This window comes from Pelodiscus sinensis, chromosome 1, assembly GCF_049634645.1.
Source record: "Pelodiscus sinensis isolate JC-2024 chromosome 1, ASM4963464v1, whole genome shotgun sequence".
Classification (NCBI taxonomy): domain Eukaryota; kingdom Metazoa; phylum Chordata; order Testudines; family Trionychidae; genus Pelodiscus; species Pelodiscus sinensis.
This window is the reverse complement of record NC_134711.1, coordinates 322081296-322106458: the sequence shown is the minus strand read 5'-3', so window position 1 is coordinate 322106458 and position 25163 is coordinate 322081296. Positions and strand designations below refer to the sequence as shown.

The following is a 25163-nucleotide window of genomic DNA, read 5'->3' as shown; positions in this document are numbered from 1 at the left end:
GAGGTGGGGGGGGTCGTCAACCCAGTCCTCCCTCCCCCCAACAGCTTGGTCTATCCGGTAAAAAAAATTCAGAAAATACCATGTGAAATGTCCGGTATTTTCTGGTTTTCCTGGCTCGAGCATCCGCTGGAAAACAGATCGCAGGTCAGGGTAGAGCGTCCTGGGCAGACTTCAAAATGGCCACCTTAAAAGGACAATGTCTGTTCTGCTCTTAAAAGGGCAACTTTTTTTTTTCTACAACTTTTCCACCTTTTGTTTTACACTAGTCCCAGGAATTAAAAGCACTGCAACTGGTTTTCTGCCCCGGTCAGTTCCTTTTTTTTAATCAACAAGTTTTGCTGCTTTTTGGGGGGAATGAGGGTTTCTCAAAAATCAAAAAGCGGGCGTGATGCCAAAAAGTTTGGGAACCACTGATCTAGATGGTACTTGCTCCTATTGTGAGGGTAGGGGACTGGACTCAGTGACCTCTCAAAGTCCCTTCTAGTTCTAGTATTCTATGATTCAGGTGGTGCTGATAAACCTTGTGCCACATTATCTACAGGAGTGGATGTGTTGCAGTAGTGAGTCAAGTGAAATATTTTGCCGTATACTTAATGCCTCCCCTTGGCACTAGCCTTGCTACTCTTTGCCGTTAATTTAATATTAACCTAATCATCTGTGACCATTCTGATCCAGCTCCAGTACATCGTGATTAGCAAGGTGGCTGGTAATCCCAAGTGTCTGTTGTGCTATTTTATAATAAAGTAGTGAGTAGAAGAAAGCAGTATATTCACCTGTCTCCCCTTTAGAATTGGTACTGTGCCTCCATCTCCTGTGTCATCGGGCCATTCCTTCTGGTATACAGTGTATCATCTTGATCTTGACACCACATATTCCTATTCTATAGGCTTTGCCGTCATTATCCTGCTCATCTCAGTGCATGTTTTCTTTGCTTCTTGCCCTCTCTCCTCCATATATCTATCTCAGACTCTCTTTTTACCTTTTTCCCCAGTGCCTCCACCTACTGTCCAGCCTCTCTAAATCTTTCTTTAATTGCGTTGTCTGTCTCCAAAGGCGTTAATTTGACATTTAACCTGGTGGTGAGTTCGCTAAGTAGTAGTGGTCTAATTTGAAAAAGATTTTGATGAAATCAAATACATAGGATCTAGAAACTAAAACTAGATTTCCTTATTATTAAAATAAATTGTAAATGGCCAGGCCATGGCTGTATCACAGGAGGTTATTTATATTTAAACTCCTAAGTCAATCAACCTTTCCTTTCCCCTGCTTCCTACATTATTTAGGTGACACATGCAAGTTTCCTTTCTAATTATTTAAATATATTTATCTTTTGTAACTTCTCAACTGTAAAAAAATAAATAAATAAATAAAAAATCAACGTTCTTATACCTTTCAGTTGGTAAGAAGAATTAATTGGCAATCATCTTAAGTGGGTTCTCATTTGATTTTTTTAATATAGAAATAGGTAGAAGTATGCAGATCACGCTCTCTTTTTTCCCATCTTCTGCTTCTGGCCACTGTAGGATTGTGAATTTTGTCTAGACTGGTTTTAAATGTCCCAGCAACGAAGGCTGTTCATTTTCTCTTGGGGACAGTTCTGTTAAAAGGTCTCCCAAGTTGGTGAGTAAAAAAAAATGAGGAAGCCTTTCCCCATAGTCAACTTTTCTCTTCCTCAATTTCATTACACTACTTTTTGATATTTTGCCCTATGACACACTTTTTGATATTTTGCCCTATGAAATTCCTTAACTTTCTCAGCATTTGTGCTTTTCTGACACTTGTGAAGTATTATCAAGTGCCATCTCCTTGCCACTGTCTCTTTGCCACGGCTTTACATCTTTAGTTTTTAATCATTTGTGGCATATGTGGTTATTCACAAGTAGTGCAGCTATTGATGAGAATTGATGTACTGATTCTGTTTATCATCAATCAGATTTGCAGACTGTAACAAAAAATACCAAAGACTCTTCAGATATGTTTCAAGAGAACAGCAATAATTCAGGCACTAAACATGCCCATCATGTTATACCGGATCAAAAGGTGGGAGCAGTAAAAATTGAGATGCACCAAGACCAACCAAGAATGGAATCGCCAAGTGTCCATGTAGATAAACCACCTTTATTCCCCCTGGGAAGGTCTGCATTGGAGAGAGGTATGCTGTATGAATTTCTAGACCAAGCAGTCACTGAAAATGAGCATCCTTTGTCACTGCACCACATCCAAACGGAGGAGGATACACATGCCATCGGGTCCAACAGTGATGAAGAGTATGAAGAGGATGTCATAGAACCAAGGACTCTAAATGAAATAACTACTGTAACGGACAAAACCAGTCCCTGGTCCAGCATTGTATCTGAAGGGGAGCAGGACCCTGACAGCCAGCCAGTAGATTTGAGAAATGAGGACCACTACTCAGTGGTTACTGAATGCTTACCAAGAGGGGAGAGTATAAGAAGTAGCTCTTTGTTCAGTATTCTAGAGGACAACCACCCAAGTATGCCCAGCAGTTCTAGATCCTGTGCCAGTCCCTATATTGAAGAGAATGCTGCATGTCTAGTGAGAAAAGACCTTGAAGGTCTAAATAGTGGTGATGGAACAACCAATTCAGAGCTGTTTCAGCCTAAGCAGTTCTTCAAAATGCATCAATCAGATGTTGGGTTATTAGAAAAAGAGAATGTCAATCAGAATGGAACAGGTGAAGCCCACAAAGCAGAACAAGATAAAGAGTTTCATGCAGCATCTGGAGAGCTATGTGATTTACCAGGCAGTGGAGATTTTGCTGTGGCCAAGTCCATTGCTGTAGAAAGAAAGGAAAAAAGTAGTGAGGATTTAGATGCAGACTATCAAGGTGAGGAAGGAAGTGAGTCTGATGAAGGGATGAATATTCAGAGTCTATCTGCACAATCAGGGTCCACAGCAGATAGCGGGAGCTGCTCTGATGAGCACCATGAAGATCTGCCTGAAGAGTCAGAAAAACCTGTGAAATCTAGTATTGTGTTGTATCCTTTTTGTCTCTTTCAGCAAGTGTAATTTGCATGCTCAAATATATTGAGTGATTCTCTGAGAATGTAATTGGTGATCACCATTGTGATTGGGTTATATTTAAGCGCCTGCTGGTGTAAAACTTAATAGGCAAGTATTCAACCTAACCACAGTGTTAACGCTGAATGGGAACTGATGTATACCGGAACGTGAACACAGGAATCCCATATTGATCTGTTGCTTGTAAGCAAATTAGTGTGTTAGTTAACAGGAGTTTTAGTCCATGTTAATAAAAAACTTAAGTTTCAATTACAGTTGGCAATAAATACGTGAACAATTCCACCCCCACCTGCCTCAACTCCTCCCACTGAAGAGTATCTTCCCAAATACTACATGAAGCAAACTACTTGCAGATTTCTTTAATGGGAAAATTGTGTCTTGAATAATTCTGTTGTGCATAGATTTAACAATAGTCCCCTAATTAAGGGTCATTTTACAAACAGCATGTGTTGTAATGCTGGAGCACAATTGAATGGATTAAGGGCACAATTTTACTTCTAACTTATGTTACTTTTGGAAGTGTGAACATTATGATGTAATTCAAATTTAGTAGTATTAAAGCCAGTGACCCTTTGTGTTCTGATCCCAAGAGACTTCACAACTTGGGCCTGGCTGTTGTTTGAATGGGAGAGCTCCAACAAATACCTAGAAGCTGTAGGAAATGGGGAATCAGTATGTAGCATTCTTTCCTCTTAAACCAGAATACATGGCCAAGCAGCATACTAGAAAGCATTGTTCTGCTGTCAGTCAGATGATAGGTAACAGGATTCCAGACCATCTATGGCCATTAGTTGCCAGGACACTTTGTGTAAGGGTTAGGCATATTAATCTTGGTGCCTTGATCACATTTCATTCTAACTAATTACATCCTGCCAATTTGGTTTTTTCCTTACAGCTCAAACTGAAAGCTATTTTTCACCTCTTGCCAGCAATTGTAATGTTGATGTGTGCTATTGCAGCTGCCATGTTAACTTTATTTTAAAAGAGACTTCAATAACGCTTTAATTTAAGAGTTGCCACATTTCAGTAATGGTCAAAGTAATACCTGTATTTCATACATCACTTTTTGTAAAGCATGTTGCATTTGTTTCAGGATAAGGCTTTACAGGAGTGTCATACTGTGTCATCATCTGTGGAGCTATGCAGCAGAGCTGAATGATATAATGTTCAGAGTCTAAAAATAAATAGGATTATTTAGAAATCATAGATCCTTTAGAGCAGCTTTCATGGAACTCCAAATGCATAACTACAGAGTTTTCTATAATTGTACGTACTACAAGGTGTTATTACTTAACAGCTCTGTTCAGACGAGATCCTATTGTTGTTCCTAACTTCTTTCTTCCACCCCAACATTTGGAAGTCTCCCTGAGAATGCTCAATATTTCTTCTTCTTCTTCTTGTCCATCTGCTACAGCTAATAAAGTAAGTATGGTGAACGCTTTTAATCTTTTACTGTTGTATCTAAATTATATCATTCCTCTCAGACAAAATGTTAAATGGAAGTTCCTTCTTCCATCCTTTGGCTTCTAAGTTTTACATAAAAGTTCCCATACCAGTTCTCAAAAAGGGTAGGTATGAACTTTGTTCATGATGTGAACCAGTGAAACCAGTTTCCAGTATTCAGGGCTGTGTTGGCTATAGTATTCCAGCATGTATAGTAGCAGCTATATTTGCTTATGTAGTCATTGGATCTGATTCTCCTGTCACACTGGGGCAAGCCAGGAATAATTCCATTGAAGTCTATAAGATCTGCAGGTGGTCAGCACTTTTCTGTGCCTTAGTAAAAATTTAAGTGTCTAACTTTAAATACCCATCTCTGAACATTTTATCTATAATTACTGCTAACATAATCATACCGCTTAGGTCAAGGGACTCTTGGCTCAACAGGTGTGTTTACAGCAGAGTGCTGTTCTGATCTGCAAGTGTCAGATGGTAGTTCTTCAACTGGCATGGAGGAATCAGTAGAATCTCAGAAGTATTCATAAATCATACAATAAGTTTATTGGGTGCTTTTGCTCTGTGTTAAAAATTCTGTTACAATACTATATTTGCTTCCAGTGTTCTGCTCTGTGGGGGAATAGGGACATTATTACTTTCAGGAAGCTTAAGGGGGTTATTTTTTTAAGGGCACTAAACACTGTTTGCATCTAACAATGAACACAGGAAATCAGTGGTTGTTTCACTGGTGCAGATCTTGGTACTGTAACAGCTGGGCTATTTGCTACCACTCCCCACAGAAGTAATGTGTTCACTCCGCACCCTTTGACCTATGGAAACAAATGCTGTACAGAACATTTACGTAACAAGGAACATCTCGCTCAGGTAAACAGAATAAAAACAGGCAGAACCTAATGGCCTTGAAGTAATGAACTACCTGAAATTAGCAAACATGTTTATAGTATTGTCACTAAACTTGTGATTTGCTGATTTAAGTATTTTTTCTGAATTTTTCTTTCTTTGTTAGCCAAATTGTGTCTCATTTTTAGGAATAAAATTCTCTTTGCCAGTGCTACAAACGTTGTTTTCCATGAAGTAATTAAAAATTTGACTCCTCTGAAGCTTGCAGATGTTTTTAGCAGTCAGGGATATCCCTTGATTTGACTTTCCATTTCTGTAATTAATAAATTAAATGCAAGCTGTTAGCATTCTGCTACATGCTCTTCTTTTTAATCTACAGAGTAATTCATTCCTGATCATCATATAAATAAATATCAGAGGAACATTTCAGTCATAGGATGTTTCAAGGACTCAAACATTAGAGCTTGTTTGTAATGAATAGGCATATTAATTCCCCTTATTGTTTATCAAGATATGGTTTTGTGTTGTGTGTGCATATTCTGCATGAAACTTGGAAGAATCTTAATGATATTCTGCTCAGAATCCATTCTCAAAACTCTCTAATTTCACTTAGAACTGGATCAGAGATTAGCAGTGAAAAGCTATCTCAAAAAGAACTACTCTTTAACAGTCTGTGTTCACTGCAGAATAAGTCTGGTATTGCTCCTAACCCCTCTCCTATCCAAATATACAGTCTCTCACCCCATTCTGAAGTTGTTTTAAAGGCTGGCGGGGGACGCACTGCTGCTGGTAACCCACCATTTTGCAGTGAGGATGCAAGCTAAATCACTTGAATGCTGTTGATGCTCCAGTGCCTTCCCACAAATACCCTTATTTGCCCAGATGGACAAACAAGTTGTTCCAGGAAAGACTCAGTGGTTCACATTGAGCTCTCCTGGGAAATGCTGGGTGCAAATCAGATAGGGCTGAGGGGATTCCTCTCTTCACAAGATCAGTAAAGCTCTGCAAATTCATGGATATCTGCAGCTCAATTTTGTGGATGTGGATACAAATTTTGTACTTGGAACCCTGCAAATTTGCAGATACCTCCTTTATATCTGTAGGTATTCGCATGCACGGATGTGAGTGAGGATATTTGTGGCTCATTTTTACAGATACAGATGTGGATACAAATTTTGCATCCATGCAGGGCTCTAAGGATTAGACCTTAAGGCAGTAAATTCCTCAGGGGAATGTCATTGGTAATTTAAAAATACATAGAAAGATATCCCCATCTATTACTTCATAAATAAAAAACCCTATTGTTTGAATCTCCTTTCTATCCAGCTACTGAATGAGTAGTTCGTTAGAACATAGACACTCAAGCCTGACTGAGTCCTTTCAGGCTCTGCCATTATAGAAATGATGAATAATAATAATTAGAAAGGGTATTAACCAAATAGTCTTGGATTAATAACTTTTCTCACTTGAAACAGTTATTCCAGGAGTATTTTATTATTGGCATTAACAGTTGTATTTCTCAGTGGGGCCCACAGGCTCACCGGGCCTTTAGGCAAAATGCGGGGGAGGGTGGCTCTGCACTTCCAGACATGCTTTGGGCAGAAGGGGCAGGGTTACCCAGAGTGTGCTGGGCTGCCTCCCAGTAGCCTTCAAAGCCCCCAGAGAGAGGGGCCTGGGACTCCAGCTCTTTTGAATCGCCAGGTCCCTGGGCAGTTAAAAAAAACAAATTAAAAAAAATTGTCCTCTTTACTCCCCCTCTAACCCTCCCCTCCCTCAGCTGGCCTGATATTTCTATATTGCAATAAGCGTGCAGGCTTCAGCTGATTATTCTCAATGCTATATAATCACTTAGCAACAAAAGACCCCTCCCCACAGAACTCACAATCTAGTCAACCAAGAAAAAGGTTTGCGGAAAAGGAGTATTAAACCCATTTTACAGTTTGGGGAGAGAAAGTGAATTGCACAGAGTTGTACAGAAAGTCAGTGGCAGAGATAGGAACTAAACCCAGTTATTTTTCTGGAATCGGGCAACATTTATAAAATATTTACTGTAGGGCAGTGGCTTTCAAAGTTGGGTTGAGGGCCCACCAAGGTAAGCTGCTGACAGGCTCACAACACTTATGTAAACAAAGTGTCTGTAGCCAAGGAGCCTCGCAGCTCCCATTGACTAGTTTCTTTAACAGGGAGGATATCAGGTTTATACCATAGAATGTTGGTTGAAGTTTTTAAATGAGGAGTAAAATATACGTTTCTTAGAGAATGTATTTAGCTAGCTTAGTATTTTTCTCAGATTTCCAAAGTCCTGACCCAGTGTTTCTACTCCTACATTTTCCAAACTTTTATCATTTAGTACAAATTTGGGCTCTTAAACATATGAAGGTCCTTGCAGTTAGCAGTAGAGGAAGTACAGTGCAAGTTCAGAACTTGTGAACAGCCTGGGTAAAAACAAACACAATCCAAAGAGTGACTAGCCCTCTAGGAATTTGGAATCGGTATAATTAATTCAGTAAGGGATACTTAGGTGGTAGCATGGACTTGTACAGTATGTGGCATGTTTTACAAAATGAATTAATACTGTTTTCTAAATGTGGGTTGAATTCATCTAAAGGTAATTGCGACATTAGAAACAAAGTGGCTTCTGCGTTTTGTGCATACTTGATTTAATATTTAACATTTTTCAATTCTAGGTTTATCTTAATTTTTTTTCATATTCAGCAAACTTCAGATACACAAATCTGAGCTGCAGCTACGGCGCTCTACTGAAGATCAACATGCACATACACACATGTACACACACCCCACCTCTACCTTTTTCTCACATGGACAAATACCCCTTACCAACTTCTGAATAGCTTCTGCCTTCTGTTCCCCCTGAGGGAGCCCACCTTGAGCCACTTGCTTTTTGCTCAGAATAGTGGTGCAGGGGAGTAGATGAGCAAAGTGGGGGACTTGACTGTCAACATGGAAGGAGGCACATGCACTTTAGGAAGAGCTCATCCCAGGACAAGTTTTTGATCTTTACTGAGTAAAGGCTGCAGTTCAGGTTTCAGCCTTCTTCCGCTCTGTCCCAACATAGTATGAACTGATCGATGTCATAGGTGGAGGTGAAAGTGGGCCAGTACAGCATATGGATAAGTGGCTGCCGATACCGGCCTACACACAGCTGATGTTAAAGCACTGCTGTAAATTTAACGTCACTGCTCCTTTTGCAAGCCACCCTGACTGCTGACTTGGGGGGGGGGGAGGCGAGAGGGGCAGTGACATTAAACTGCTGCCACAATAGCACTGCCAGGTCCTACCAGCAGGGCCCCCAACGGGCAGGACAAAAGGGGTAGCTGCCCTGGGATTTGGCAGTTTAAAAGGGCTGAAGGGCCAGCTGGGGGAGGCTGGCCAGGGTGAAAGGAAGGATATGAAAAAAGGTTTCAAAACTCTAACCATGTAACAGTTAAAAATCCTAGCGATTACACAGTTAACCATTTTTGTCTGAGTGGGACTAAAGAGGGAAGGGAAGGTGGGGGGGAAGTCAATAAGGAAAAGTTATTTACTTGTTCCAATAATATAAGAACTAGTGGCCACCAAATGAAACTAATGGGCAGCAGGTTTAAAACAAATAAAAGGAGTTCATCTTCATACAGCGCATAGTCAATCTGTGGAACTCCTTGCCTGAGGAGGTTGTGAAGGCTAGGACTATAACAGGGTTTAAAAGAGAACTAGGTAAATTCATGGAGGTTAGGTCCATAAATGGCTATTAGCAGGGCTTGACGATCATGACGAAAACTACTCACCAGGCCCGCACTACGCATGCGTGAACCACCGGTAAACAGGGCGACCGGCTGAAATCTACTCGCCATGGGCGAGTAGATAAGCGGATTTGTCGAGCCCTGGCTATTCGCCAGTATAGATAAGGAATGGTGTCCCTAGCCTCTGTTTGTCAGAGGGTGGAGATGGATGGTAAGAGAGAGATCGCTTGATCAGTACCTGTTCGATTTACTCCTTCTGGGACACCTGGCACTGGCCACTGTCGGCAGACAGGGTACTGGGCTGGATGGACCTTTGGTCTGACCCAGTATGGCCATTCTTATGTTCTTAAGAACTGTTTTCACTCCTCTATTAATGGAAGTGTGTGAACCAGCTGCCAAACTCACTGAACCCAGCGTACGTCATGTTTTCAGAGTTCTCTCTTATCCAGAACTCTGACATTTAAATAGTCTGAGCTGCCAGGTTTGAATAAAATGTTCATAGAGCTGTTCACTTGACGTCTATCCCTGGCAACAGTCATTACATAATCCTGAGTTCATCTGCAGGGTCCTAGCAAATCAGGCCAGTTCTATCAGAGGAAAATCAAACCATGATCTTTTTATACATGAGTCTCTTTTCTCCTACTATCTTGAAAATTAAAGTGTCCACTAATAAGGCTGTGCCTCAGGTTCTCACAGGTCACGTGTGATTTTATTGGCTCAAACATCTAGAAAGAGGAAACCAGGGCAGGTGTCACCCAACATTCAGGCCATGAACTTAACTGGCACAGGCAGTTTCTCTGGCCAGGAATGGAGTAAACATGATGTGGTTTCAAGTGTATGCTCTGGAAACTATGCAGGAGGATAAAATTATTTTTAAAGGGGACTCATAATTTTGATGTTATAAAAGTACATACCTCATCTATATGCCTGTTATCCCAGAGAGTTCCATGAAGTTAAACCACCCTGCTTAATCTAATACTTAAACTTGCAGTTTACTGTCAGTTGAGAACATCTTTACTGAGCCCTTCGTTTCTTAGGATTTGAGTCAGATCTGCAGACATATAGCCACAGAAATGGGACTTCTTCATCCGAGAGTCGCAGTAGTAGCCTCTGCACCAAAACTGTACCTATGACAGAATGTATATATCTGATGCATCTCAGAAAGGGCAAAATGTGACCAAAATGTGGGGAGAGTGTTTTGCCCTGTCCAGCAGTAGTTTACATACTTCTCACTGATATTCAAATCCCAATCCCAATATAGTCCATATACTCTAATAGTAATAGAAATGTTGCCGTGTTAGTCTGGTGTAGCTGAAGCAAAATGCAGGACTATGTAGCACTTTAAAGACTAACAAGATGGTTTATTAGATGATGAGCTTTCGTGGGCCAGACCCACTTCCTCCCACGAAAGCTCATCATCTAATAAACCATCTTGTTAGTCTTTAAAGTGCTACATAGTCCTGCATTTTGCTTCATATACTCTAACAAACACAAGTTAATCACGGCCCATGCATAATCCAGTAGGGAATGGTCAGCCTACATATAATTTCTGTCGTTCTTAAGCTCTGTGCTCACTTGGGCAATTTTAGTCTATCAATGACTTGTCTTAAATGTGACAAAGGTTAGGAGTCTTGTGTGACCTGTGGCATCTTGCACTGTGTTTCTCTGCTGAGGCAGCTACCTCTCCTAGGTGATAGCATGTCAGTTGAAAGGCCTGTTTGTGACATGCCTTTTACTTCAGCACACAGATCTTGTGAACCTGACTATTACATGATGGATGCATGTGACAGGATTCCTGAAGTGGCTCACAAACGAGAGTATCTCAGGGCAGACTCTTACATACCAGGGCTCAAATCCCAAACTGTTTGTGTGTTGAATACTTAGATTTCACCAATCAAGGATCAAGTGTAAACTTACAGTTTCAGTGCAAATACTTTTATAGTTACCGAGCATATATTAAATATTACCTTATAACATGGGGTACAGACTTCATAAATGAGATTACTACATGAAACAGCCTACAAGTATTTCATAAAGTCTAAACACACACGCATAATATCTGGCTTCCAGTTATGAATTTATCAGTGTTCAGTTAGGCATATGTAATATTGAGAGACTGCAATGTAGAGTGTCTAGGCTGATTACAACAGAGAGAGTTCCTCCCAACTGTTTGTCAAGCATTTGAGTTGAATATTAATACAGGTTGAACCTCTCTAATCCAGCACTCTCTGGTTCAGCAAAATCCTTGGCCTGGCATGATTTTAGTTAGATGCATGTCCATTTATGGGTTTGGCCAAGTTTCTTGTGGTCCCATAAAGTTTGTTTACATACACAGTCCTGGCTGTCAGTGTTCTGTGCTGCTGTTTAGCTGTAATTTACCTCTAAATACAATGAGTAGACCTATGACACCTTAGAGACTAACAGAATTATATAGTATCATGAGCTTAATGTCTAAATGTCTTCTAAGAGCTCAGCAACCAGTGGAATTGTTGGTAATGCTGCTAGACAATATTTACCTCCCGTCGTTAGCAAAATTCTCTGGTTTGGCACCAATCAGGTCCTGAGTGTGCCAGACTAGAGAGGTTCAACCCATATAGTCTGAATAAGAGTAACTTTCCTTCTTTCTCAAATTGTGCAGGATTAACATTGTCTTTATCATGCTTTTCTACTAGTTTTCTAACTCCCCATAGCGTCTTCCAGGAAAAACAGGGTAGATCACACTAAATCAGGAAAGACTTTTTTTTAAAACCCACAAATTTGAATTAAAGCTTCTATACATCACGAAGAAAAAAGGTCACCATCCAATTTATTTTCCCTTTTGCAGGTGACTTTTAAGGCTATTTGAAGAGTTAGGTGTTTTTTGGTGGTCTTTGGTTTACCTTTAAACCAAAAAAAGTCTTCTAATAATTTTCTCTGTACTCTTTAATAACAAAGAATTTTAAACAATTACATCAGGATTAAGATCTAAAATGGGAAACTTCAGACCCAAAGGAAAGTTTTTCAGAATGTTAAGAGTATGTGCAAACAGAGTTATAATCAAAGTCCCTCCGTAATTGTAACAACTGCCATTATCATAAAAGCTATAATAATCAAACGACTTTAGAACTTTGGGCACAGCTAGTGATTTCATAGTGATAATCTTCTATCATGCCAAGTTATAGAGTCCGTTGCATAATAGCAATGAGACATTCCAGATAACTGGTTTCAAGATAATCCTATCTTCTTGTGCATTTATAACGTTAACCAAGATGTACTATTCTGCCTTAGGGTGAGATTCTGCTCCCACTAAAGTCAATGGCAAAATTCCTGTTGGCTTCAAAGGGAGCTGGCTGTATTTGTTGCATAAGCACAAGATATGAGTTCATATGTTTGAGATTACTAAAATGACCTGTGTCAGTTTTAATATGCTCACAAAAATGGTAGACACATCAGAAAGCTAAAAATCCTTTAGCACAAAGCAGATGGAATTCTCTAGCCAGTCTCAATATTTTTTTATGACAGAATCTACACACCTGATGTTCTCTTTCAGCAACAGAGCTAGTTCTAAAGCTGAATAGAGGAACATATTTCCGAAGGGCTTGCCATTTAGTGTAATAGTAGATATGGATAGGAGTTATCATTTGGAGGCAGAACTAACCTGAAAAGCTTTGGTTTTTATACAGTAATGCTGTTTTAATAGCATTTGATACTGGGATGGGCTTGATGGCTCCCTGGGAATGTTGTAGATGCAAAGAGGCAAGCTCAGCTCTGGGAGCAGAATGGACTCCTATGTTGGCCTCTGTTGATAAAGTGCTGCATTAACTGAGTTTTGCAGGGAGCTTGCCTGACTTCTCACACTCCAGCACAGTGAGAGGAGGTCTTTGTTCAGAAGGAGAAATGTTTACATTAAATGGTGATGCTAAGGCTTCTTAAAAAGGCAGATCCCAGGTTGCATGAAAGGAACATAGATTTTTTTGGCTTTTCTCTGAAACCTGGGGCATAAGTCACTTGTTGGGAACATCTGGGTAGATCTCATTTAATCAGTTCCCTGCTATTGCAGGGACCTTGGGTATTGAAACCCCTAGATCCTTTCTGTTCCCTGCCTATGGCACACAATAGTTTAGGCTCCTGAGGGAAGCAATACTTGGATTTGGTGTCTGGATGCGAGTTGGTGTTCAGTGGCCTGTGATATGCAGGATGTCAGACTAGATGATCTGGTGGTCCATTTGGATGTTAAACTCTATGACTCTGGTTCACTTCATGGCATCAGACCCGTGGTTCATCTAGTCCAATGTCTTGTCTCCAATGGTGGCCAACACCAGATACTTCAAAAAAGGCTCCAGAAACCCTATATTTGGCAAATGTAGGATAACATGTCCCTTATGAGGGTCTCAATCTGTTTCCTAATTAGACTGATACATGAGGTTTGAAATCCCTTCCAAATTTTTGTTAGCACTAACTATTCTAATCTGCATATTTTTGTTACCCATATACATTTCCAGGTCTTATTTGAATCTGTATTCTTGGCTCCAGTATCTAGTGGCAGTGAGTTCCACAGTCTAATCACACATGGTTTGAAAAATCAGTTCTGAATTTGCCACCATTCAGTTTCATTTAATGTGTTTATTTCTTTTGCTCTGAGACAGATGCTCCCACTCTACCTTCTCTGGACTATTCATGATTTTGTTAACTCTAAGCATACCCCCTCTTAATCTGGTCAAGTAATTACTAGCCTTTTTGCGGCTTTGGAATTAATAGCATGAATACCTCAGGCAGCAGAAGTGCTGGGTCTGAGAATTTGTAGCATTTTAAGCAAAGGAAGATACCAAAGTAGAAAGATAAGTGTATTACAAATAGAAATTTTGTGCATACCACACCGATAAAGGATTTGTGTCAAAGTCATTATAAGAAATGGAATGGTAGAGTATCAAACGTGATTATCATCATCCTGACACTTCCTAAATATAAATTATAGGAGATATAGGCCACAAATAGCATAAGATTTAAGAAAGTGTCAAGAGAAATGTTCTCATGAAGCCACTACTCAAAACTCAGTTGTTTTTGTATTTCCTACAATGCCAGAATATTCAGTAATGTGGAATCATAGCCTGGGCTTGAGAACTCACTAGAAACCTATTGCCATTATTACAATATAAACCTGCTTCTATCTTACATTGTGTTCCATTTGTTCTGAAGGTTCCATAATCACCTCATAAAGTGATGTACAAACTAGATAGATGCTTCAGAGAGGCAGTTGTGTTAGTCTGATTCAGCAAAAGCAATGAAGAGTCCTGCGGCACCATAAAGATTAACAAATTATTTGGGAATAAACTTTTGTGGGCTAAAACCTACTTCATCATACGCAACAAAGTGAGAAGTAGATTCTAGCCCACAAAAGCTTATGCCCAAATAAATTTGTTAATCTTTAAGGTGCCACAGGACTCCTCATTTTCAAACTATACATAAAAGATCATTAAACTTACCCCTGGCATTCAGGTACCTCTAGAGTAGAAACAGGACATTTGTCAAGCAGCTCACAGTAATATTATAGTTGAGAACAAGAAGTAAACAATACTGCCTCCACTTGAAACTAACAAAGAAATTTAGGGAAGCAAAACATAGTTGTCCAAGTTGGAATTTGGCCAGAAAAGTAGGGTTAGTATCCCAAATTACTGTGGGTCTTTAATAATAGCTGAAGGACCTGTGTAAGAGCTGATCAGGCTAATTTAACTAGGGTGTATAGGGTGCATTCTGACAAGCTATTTTTGAGAAATATACTTAACACTTTTCAAATACATTATATTTATGATAAGAAATTAATCTGGAATCCAAATCCAATTTTTTGTGCCGTGAAAGAGGGAAAGCTATTTATCAGCGTCACTTGTGCTTCCCATTTTACATTTTCAAGATGACTTGCTTACTAATTGTGTGCATAGGTCAAATGAGTTAGCGCAGAGCCAGTTCAGGCTGGTTACTGTTTCTCCAGCCAGTATTCATGTTTCAGCTGTTTCACAGACACTTGGGAGGGGGAGGAAAGAGAAGAGAATAAGTTGCTGATTTGGGCTTTAGACAACCTTGAGAGGGTCGTAGGGCAGACAGGAAGCTGTATATGGGTTGCAAGCATATTACTCTACTCGTTTCTAATTTCTGTTGTTGCCAACCCTGCAATCAATTTCTTCCAACATCTGTTTAGGCTTAGGAAATCCTAGTCACTTTCCATTTTTGTTTTTCAGTATCATATATATATAGTAGCCCAGTCTGTGACTCTGTATCGCTGAAATGCTGGCTGGTCCCTCTAGGCGGCGCTGCTGCCTGAGTCATGTCCTTTGCCTCCTGCTGTGGCGCTCAGCTGATTTCTGCGCCACTCAGCCGAGCCGCCAAGGGGAGCAAGCGGCCGTTTGGGCGCCGTGGTCCCCATGCAGCACCCAAACAGTTGCTTGCGCCACTTGTTCCCCCGTGGCGGCCTGGCTGAGCGGCACAGAAGTCAGCCGAGCGCCACGGCGGGAAAGGAAGGGGGTGGGGCCTGGCCTTGTACGTCACCGCCCTGCCCCCCTTTGCCTCCTGCCGTGGCGCTCAGCTGACTTCTGCGCTGCTCAGCTGGGTCGCCGCAGAGGAGCAAGTGGCGCAAGCGACCGTTTGGGCTCCGCGCTCCCCCAAGTGAGAGGCAGGAGGGGGGATAAGAGAAAGAGAGAGTGAGAGTCAGGAGGGGAAGGAGAAGAGAAAGAGAGAGGTAGGAGGCGGAGGAGAGAGTGTGGGGAAGGCAGGAGGAGGAGGAGAGAGAGAGACGTGGAGAAGAAACCCGAAAATCCCGTCTTATGACGGGCTATTGGCTAGTGTTTAAAGAGGACACCATTAGAAGTTTTTGCAGGGCTGTAGCATTATTGCCTGGCACCATTTGGTTCCCCTTCAAAGTAAACTTTCTGATTTGGTGCAGTACAGTTGAGACGCTGCATGTTATAACTAGGACCCTGTATCAATCACAGTTCTTTTTAGAAAGTTAATAACTAAATGACAAAGTATTGAATTACACTGAGTTTGCATGGAATTAATTTTACAGGGAACAGTCACAACTGGCCAAATTTACTGGCAAAATTCATTCTGTCTTTGAAATTGACTAGGTATTTTGTCTTATAGAATTTATAGACATTTTCCTTTTTAAAAAAGTATTTAAAAGATCACAGTTTGGGGGCATTTTCTCAATTGCCATGTCCTCCATGACATAGTGATTGAAACAGAGTCCTAGTATAATATGGTACATTTCTGATCTCTAATTGCAATCATGTTGTAATTGTGTTTTGACATTGTTCTTGATATAACACAAGAACAAGGGGTCACCCAATGAAATTAATAGGCAGCAGGTTTAAAAGAAACCTTAGGAAGTACTACTTCATACAATGCACAATCAGCCTTTGGAGCTTGTTGCTAAGGGATATTATGAAAGCCAAAAATATAACTGTCCAAAAAGAACTAAATAAGTGCATGGAGGATTGGTCCATCAATGGCTAAGATGGTCAGGGACACAACCCCATGCTCCAGGTGTCTCCAAACCTTCAGTCTTTATGTGCTGGGACTTGACAACAGGGGATGGATCACTCAGTTGCACAGTTCTGTTCATTCCCTCTGAAGGTTTTGGCACCAACCACTGTCGGCAGACAGGATACGGAGCTAGATGGACCTTTGGTCTGACCCAGCATGGCTGTTCTTTTGTTAACTGGTTGCAATGAAAGCAGTTACATTGTGTTCACATAACAGCTTTTTTAACTACACAACTATGTGTGCCGAAAATGTGTGATTCCACACCTACCACTGGAAAGGTTACGCCATGGTACCAGGCTGTGTTTTTATCAGTGCAATCTGGATTGCTGCCCCAAATTGGATCACTGGGAGCTTTTGGATACACAGGCCTTCTGCAAATGAAGTCACTATTTCTGAAATGTTGGTCCTCATCTTTCAGTGTGATTATAACACATCTTGGTCTTATCTGGAGATGAAATACAAACTAACCTTAACAGCTTCAGCAGCATTTAATGGGCACAGTGGGGCTGGGCAGAAGTGTAGCAACTCCTAAGAACAGGAGGCTGACATCCTGCTCAAGGCAGAGATATAATCCATGGGAAATGGTGTAGGAAGAAGGGCTGTTGTCCACTGTGTCTGAAGTGCAAGGAACCAAATAAGATAAGCCAGTGACCTGCCTGTTCTTAAATGAACAATTTCCACCACAAAGTGATACATCTCGAGGAGGGCAGTGGGCAGATAAAGTTCCTGATATTCTCTGCCTTTGAGAAGAGCTGAGTACTTCAGGATACCTTGATATTTCAAGAGGCATGTGCTTGTGACTATCTGCGAGACCTTGCTGAAGAGAAACAGCCCAGCTTTGTGGTTGAAAGGTCAGACTGGTCTGTGCTTTATAAGTCTATCTCCAGCTGGTGTCAGCAGAAGTGCAGCTTATGCCAAGCTATGCACTCCTACAACATTGTCCAGTTCTTAAAGTTCAATAGTAGACAAACTTGTGTCTTTTAAGATCTCCTTGGTTGCCAGAATTTGCCTAGTTTGAAACTTATTGGGGAGAGAATGTGTTTTCCTAAGTCCCCTGCTTGTGTTCAGCCTGTCGGTGTATGTGTAGTGGGGCTGAGTGAAGGAGGAAGGGCCCAGAGTGGTCAATATTAGGCCTGTGTTTTAAAATATGCTGCTTTTTAAAACAATCTGAATGAATCTGCATTCCAGGGGCTCTGTCACTAGTTAGTTTCAGTGTGGAAGAGTCTGACTGCAGAAGTAGAACGGGTGTATGTAGGGGTTAGAATGCTAGTTTTTAGAGACTGGGCCATCTGGCAGCTCTCGGCTGACTTCGGTAGCAGAGTGTTTTGCATAGAGAGAGACCGGAACCCACAGGTGTGCCATCCACTAACTTCTGAGAGTTAAAATCCATATCTGAATTTTGCAGCTCTGGCTTATATGTAGCTTTAGACTTTGACTATCTGAAATATTCTCTAGATGGAAATACTGCAGAACTGGTCTTTTGTGTGCTTTTATCCTATACCAGATTTCACGGGGGAGCCCCTTGAATGCAGTTTCTTAAACTGGGGGTCCTGACCCAAAAGGGAGTTGCAGTGGGTTTGCAAGGTTATTTAAGGGGGTCACAATATAGTCACCTCTACTTCTGTGCTGCTTTCAGAGTTGGGCAGCCAGAGAGCAGTAGCTGTTGGCCAGGTGCCCAGCTCTGAAAGCAGCAGTGCAGAAATAAGGGTTGCAATACCATATCTCACCACCTTACTTCTGCACTGCTGCCTTCAGAACCAGGGAGCTGGAGAGTGGTGGCTGCTGACTGAGGGCCCAGGTCTTCAGGCAACTGTGCAGAAGTAAAGGTGGCAACACCGTACCTCACCATCCTTCCTTCTGTGCTGCTTCTGGCAGCGTCTCTGCCTTCAGAGTGGACTCATAGCCAGCAGCTGCTGCTCTCCAGTTGCCCAGCTCTGAAGGCAGTACTGCAGCCTGGAGCTGTGCAGAAGGAAGGGTAGCAGTGCCACAACCCCACTACAATAACTTTGTGACCCTCTCCCCCACAACTACGTTTTGGATCAGGATCCCTATAATTACAATGCTGAAATATCAGATTTAAATGGCTGAAATCATGAAATTTACGATTTTTAAAATTCTGTGACCATGAAATTAGCCAAAATGGACTGTGAATTTGGAAGGGCCCTACTTATAAAGAGTCTTCCATCACTACCTGGATGCGATACTAACACACAGTAGAGCAAAGTCATCTTCCTAAAAAATCGAATAACTCAAGCCACTGGGGAGGGGGCATTGACACTTCACATTTGGTCCCCTGTTGAGAAACCATAGACGTGTTTTCATTTCTTTTTAATCCCAATGTCTGTAGCATTTTTAAAAAAATACATTCCCTTTTCCACTCCTCTGAGAGTGTTTCTATCCTAGGTACTGAGCACCACATTAATACATGAGAACCATAAGTTGAAATTGACTAAACCATACAACATGGAGAAGTGCAGAAAGCAAGCAAGCAGCAACAATATAGAAAATGTGACTAGCATTTTAAAATTCTTTCAGATTTTATAATCGAAGGTGTCAGTTACAAAGGTGTGGAAACATTTATGTTTTTAACTTGGCAGTGTCCCTTTAAAATGAATGATTTTTGTGGGAGCTGGGGAAAGGAGGCAGTAAAAGCTTTTGTAGAAGCTACATGAAGATAGATAACTTGGGGCTCCTATGAGCCCTTCTAAGACATTATGCCTATTTGGTGCGTGGAATGCGAGAAAAATCTCTTGGAGAATAAGATCAATGAAAAATACAGAACATCCAGTAGGTTATATTCTTCCCGGAAGCAAGAAGAGTGGAAAAGGGAATCTCTTTGGATTTCCAAGTATCAGCCATGCACATGCCAGAGACACTGCTGTTCTTCCTCATGATCAATATAGCACTGCTGTATAATTTCTAAGTGATGTCTAGTATTGCGTCATTGTCTCTTCCTTAGACAGGAAATGGTGCTGCTGCAGAGAGAATTTCATACAGAAGACAGAACCGTCAGAAACCAAACCTGACGTCAGCTGATCTGCCAGAAGAAGAGACAAAAAGAATTGCCAGGATATTTTCTGCACAGCTGACCAAAAAAGAATAGCAGAAGTATCCGAGCTGCTATGTAGAGAGGATGTGCTTTCTTCAGTAGTGCTCATGCTCAACGTTTGGGGAAACTCTGGCACTTTCTACAGGAGATTAGCCCTCCTGACTTTAAAAGAAAAATGGTATCCTACCTTTCATGACCATGTCAGCACAGGACCATTCTCCTGAAAGAGAAAGAAATAAGATTGATTTAACGTGTAATTGACCCTCATTTAAGTGGGAGTTAAGTACCCACATCAAAAAAAAGAAGATACAGCATACCCTCTATTCCCATGGATCTTTTGGAAGTTGAGGGTGCTGTGTATCTTTTTAAGATCAGATTACTCAAGAAAAGAGCTGACTTTAGTAACTTGAACGATGTCATCTGATCTCAGAATATCTCAGGGAAGATGAAATTTCCAAAGCTCAATTTATGGGAAATTCTAATGATCCTTTTTTGCCTGCTAGGTAAGGGAACATTCAGTTGTTTGGACAAACTACTTTTTCTTCATGGAGGTGGGGAGAGGTAAAAGCTGTTTCAGTTTTAAGAAAAATGAATTATCAGTTCACTTTTCTCCATGAGAGAAAGTGTTTTAGAATCCTCTGCAACAAGATACACAATTACAGTCTCCAAGCAAATGTGCAAAGGCAGACAACCTGGATTTGGGAAGCTAAAATCACTGTTTTGTATGTTAATAGCTTTTTTAGAAATATTTTTATTTGTAAGACAAATCTGTTGCCTTGAATGCTGAAGTAATGCTTATTTTTTATATGGGTTGGATAGATCGTAAGTAAAATGTACAGCTACTGTAAAATATTTTATACAAAACTGTTTTGCTAGCAAGTTTGGAATTGTGTGCATATAAATTATTTTTATTAATTTATGTAGTAATTTCCAATTTTTAAAAATCACAAGTTTCAGGTGTCTCCAGATAGCTAACCTTAAACACAAACCATGCTAACTTATTTTTTTAAATATCTTATTTAAACAGTGGTTTTTTTAAAATAAAATTTGTACTTTTGTGCCTTCCTGCTGTTTAAGGTGTTGTTTTAGAATTATTATTGTTTACATGTTTCAAGGCTGTTACCGTTCTGGCACTCTGAGTGCAGAAGGTCGGGGCCCGCAAGAGACCTTTAAAATACCTTGCCTCTATAGGATTCTGCTTAAAAGCTCTCCAAAGTCACAGATTCCCTGGCTTTGGGGGAGAGGCTGCCACCACCAAGTGAAAATCCCTAACACGAGAGCTTGAATAAAAAGAGAAAACAAACTGCAGTCTTTGATAGCTGATCTCAGTCTTAGGCGTGCACACACAGCCCTCCTGTTACCATTCAGGACACAAAAATTAAATCATTGCCTTAAAGATGGTGATTTTATAACAAAACAAAAAGATACACTTAGTAAAGCATATTAGGTTGCTAGGTGTTATAAAGCAACTGAGGAAAGAACATATTAAAACACAGAATTGTATCTCTGGGATTCATCTTAATTACAGTGTAGGGAGGGGGGACATGGACTCAGCACAAGGGAGTTTAACCAAACAGAACAAAATAACCTGATCATGTCTAAATAGACATTCCTATCTACTCACGCCTTCATGCTTCAAGGTCCATTCCATTCCCATGCCCAGTATTCTTTGTAGGCATGGTAGTTCTGCCTGGTTTTAATTCCACTTGTTCCCCCAACTACTGGCTTAAAACTCTCACAAAGAAAAACAGCAGGGGTATATCTTAGTATTCAAATGTCAACACCTGCCATTGGCTCTCTCCCTACCAGTACCCCCTAGCTACCTGAGTTTAACCCTTTAGTCACCAAATGCTGGGATGTTCAGAAAAGACCAGCACTCTTTCAATCCATCACAACATGATAAAAAGTTAGAGCTTAATCCTGCTCCCAGTGGACTCAGAGATAAAACTCCTGTTGACTTCAGTGGTGCAAGATTGTGTCTTTGTTCAGAACCTCTAAGGTACCTAAATCCCGTGGGCATTGAAATCAATGAGAGTTAGTTTCCTAAATCCAGAGTCTTAGTAACATTGCTGGGAGAGAATTTCCTAAAAGTTATCCATTTGTGGGAGCCTTTCTCTGAAAATGTTTAGCCCTGGGGAACTGATTAGGTTGGAAACAAGCAATGATGACTGATTTAAAATCTAATTTTAGATCCCTAGTATTCTAAAGTTAATGTAAGATGCAATTTGGGGGCCCTTGGAGTTCCTAGTGGACATAAGTCTGCCTCACAACTAAGGTTGTCAAGCAATTTTTTAAAATGAATTGCGGTGAAACAAAAGTATTTTGGCTGTGTCAACACAAAATACAAAGTGTACAGTGCTGACTTTATTTTTATTACAAATATTTGCACTGCAAAAATCAAAAATAGTATTTTCCAAGTCGCCTAATATAAGTACTGCATTGTGATCTCGTTATCATGAAAGCTGAACTTACAAATGTAGAATTATGTACTTAAAAAAAACCCCTACATTTAAAAAAAAAAAAGTTAAACTTTAGAGCCTACAAGTCCACTCAGCCCTACTTCTTGTCCACTAAGACAAATATTTACATGCAAGATGTGTAAAAGATTATGTCTCTTCATGCTTCCACCACCATTCCAGGGAACTTGTGTCCATGCTGATGACAGGGTTTGCTGGATAACAATCCAAAGCAGTGTGGATGGATGCATGTTCATTTTCTGAGTTAAATGTCACCTGCAGAAGGTTGATTTCCTTTATGGGTGATTCAAGTTCTGTAGATTCCTCATCCGAGCATTGCTCTTCTAAGACTTGTGAAGGCATGTTCCACACCTCATCCCTCAGATTATCAACTACCATGAATGTTTAGGAGGTCGAGTGTGACTACAGTTGTGTGAATATCTGATACACACAACACCTTCCTCCAGTGAGCCTCCTCCAGCCTTAGCCATGCAACAGCTTACGCCCAGCTCCTGTAACACTGGATGGCAGCAGGAAAACCTGGGCTACATTGTGCACTGTGAGCTGAGTCACTGAATCCCATTCACACAACATACTTTGTGCAATTGTGTTTACATTTATGGATGTCCTCGGTGCAATGTAGACACAGGTGAATGATCAAGGTGGAGCATCTTGGAGTTCTGTAACCAAGTGAAATTCCTTACCTGGAACTAAATGTCCTGATCCTAGCAACTCAATAGCTGCTGGCTGGGCTGATGTTGGCCGAGTAAAGCCTGAGAGGCTAAATGCCAGTTGGAACAGGAGCACCACACCAGAGGAAGGCTGGCCTTGGCTGCAAGGAAGGTTGTGTTGCTGTAGCCACATCCCTCTTTGTATCATCAGCTGGAAGGCTGGAGAGCAAGCAGTTCCTGTGACTGGTCTGAGCTAAACTCACGGACACCCACAGCAGAGCAAAGGAGGCAGCATGTGATTGTTGACCAACAGCGCATGCCTGGCTGTTGGGCCGAGGGCTGAAGCGTGTCGGCATTTCTCAGGAAAAGCTCTGTGTGAGCTCATCCGGCTGAGATGACAGTGTCAGGCATAAATGTGTGCCAGGCTCTCTGCTCTACAAAAAGCAGACTGGCCCCTATTAAATGTGAGCTGCAAAGGAGATAAATGGCTTAATGCCCTTTGAGGCACATAAAGAGAGCCAGAAATTCTATTTCCCACCAGATACACACGAGCAGGTTTTTTTCCCCTGCTGGGTTCTTTTCTAGGGTGCAGAACAGGGGGTTGAATCTTTAACCATGACAGCTCTTCTCCCTAATGCATCTGCATGTGAGTGGCAGGTGTTTACAGTTTCACTTGTGTGGCATCTCTCTGGCATCCATGTTGATTCTCCAGGCAGCGCTAGCCCTTGTACGGACTCAGTAGTTAACACAACCTCATTGCTGAGGCATCATGTGGCAGTGAGTTGTCAGTAGAGTCCTCCTTGGCCCTGGACCTGAATGTAAGCTTGGGGCTGGTGACATGACCGGCTTCCCCACCTGGACTCTTGCTCTCACCCTCTCTCTCCATTTTCCTGGCCTAACCCCTACCAGCAACAAGTCACTCTGGGCAGGTCAGAGACAGAAGAAGGTTCTCGTCTCCTGCCATCCTCCGCACTTGATCAGAGACTGAGCAGCGGGGACCATTCACAGCCCAGCACGGTGCCCACAGAAGCAATTAGGGGCTCCCCACTGGAGCAACGAACCAGAGCCCAGCCCCCACTCTGTTCTTCCAACCCACGGAGCCCCTAGTGGGCAGATTCTCCTGGACCATTTCTTCCCTGGGGAGAATACACATCTGGGGCTGGAAATCAGTTTCTTCTCACTTCATTCTCCCTCCCCCTTCTCATTGGCACAGCTGGCCTCTCATAGGGTTGGCGAGAACATTGCATCCTAGCTAGCGATTCTTCCCCTGGAATGAACCCAGCAGCTGAAATCTGCACATGGCTGTGGGAAATTGCTCCCAGAGCAGCCTCCCCTAAATAAACGGCAGGGTTAGCCGAGGACTGGGACAGGCGGCTAGACTTGGATACTTGGGCTCTGTGCTGCAGGTCTGCGTCACAACAGGCACCAGCCTGCTGGTGCCCTTTTGCTGCCCTGGCCCACTGACAGGCTGGCCTTGCCATCCATTCCTTCTGCTCTCCCATTCCCCATTGCAGGGCAAAGTGGTCCATCATTTCTGTTTGGACAGGAGTTTGGCTCCTAGCTCCATCCCTCCACTTCTTGGATGAAAGGAGCCAACAGGTGTGCAACATCCTGGTCAGCTGTTAACATCCTAAGAACTCAGCCTTCCCCCACAAGTGTCATCGTTGTCCGTAAGCTTCACACCATGGCATATTGGCATGTCCCAGGGACAGGAGGGGTGGGACCCCATCCTTTCTTCTCAAGCATTATTCCCTATCACTTGTAGTAAAGGAGAAGCTCAATGGCAGTATATGGGCATGGACTCAGTTACGCAATTCTGATTCCATTAACCATGAGGTTGCGAATTTAGTACCATTTCAGGAAAGAGGGAGAAATCAAACTCCCTGTTATTTCCACCCTTAGAATTCCCCGTAAATCTTCTGTTGTTACTTTAGCATTTGGTGTCAATAGTGCCCAGAGAGTGCTAGGGGCTGTACAAACATAGAAGAACTGTCCTGGCCCCAGGACACAGCATTCTAAATAGAAAAATGGCCTTTCTGTGTCTGCCTTCTAGGCTGTAAGTTTTAGTTGCAAGCCCACCTTCTCAACCCCCTTTTCCCTGTCCACTGTGTGTTCACATGCCATGGCAGGAGCCACATGTGCATTGGTTCATTCCACAGTGCAAGCACTGGATAATAACAGCGCACAGTGCTTTGTGGTGTGGAAACTAGGGCAGAGGGCATCTGGGCATTTGCCGTACGTGGATGCCGAGGGACCCCTGGGATGCAGTCTGATGTATTTATGTTCCTAGGTACCTGCAGTGGCAGCTGGAAGCAGATGACTGGAGAGCAGGTGACTGGTGTAAATGTCACATATGGCCCTGCTGACCGTGATACTCAGCCCTTTTGCAGCC

General features: G+C 41.8%; 1 protein-coding gene across 3 annotated transcripts in view; it reads left to right on the top strand.

Annotated features, from left to right (window-relative positions):
• Window positions 1–20709, top strand: part of C2CD3 (C2 domain containing 3 centriole elongation regulator) — an 83213-nt gene extending 62504 nt beyond the window's left edge. For 2 of the 3 annotated variants that reach the window (XM_075919584.1, XM_075919583.1), the window contains exons 31-33: window positions 1934–2999; window positions 4350–4464; window positions 19555–20709. In XM_075919584.1, coding sequence (XP_075775699.1) covers window positions 1934–2999; window positions 4350–4464; window positions 19555–19698 — 1325 coding nt within the window. In that variant the 3' untranslated portion in view covers window positions 19699–20709. Of the gene's footprint in view, window positions 1–1933; window positions 3000–4349; window positions 4465–5233; window positions 10431–19554 lie in introns of those variants that run through there. The other variant, XM_075919585.1, reaches the window with a different exon arrangement.
• The last annotated feature ends 4454 nt before the right edge of the window (window positions 20710–25163 follow it).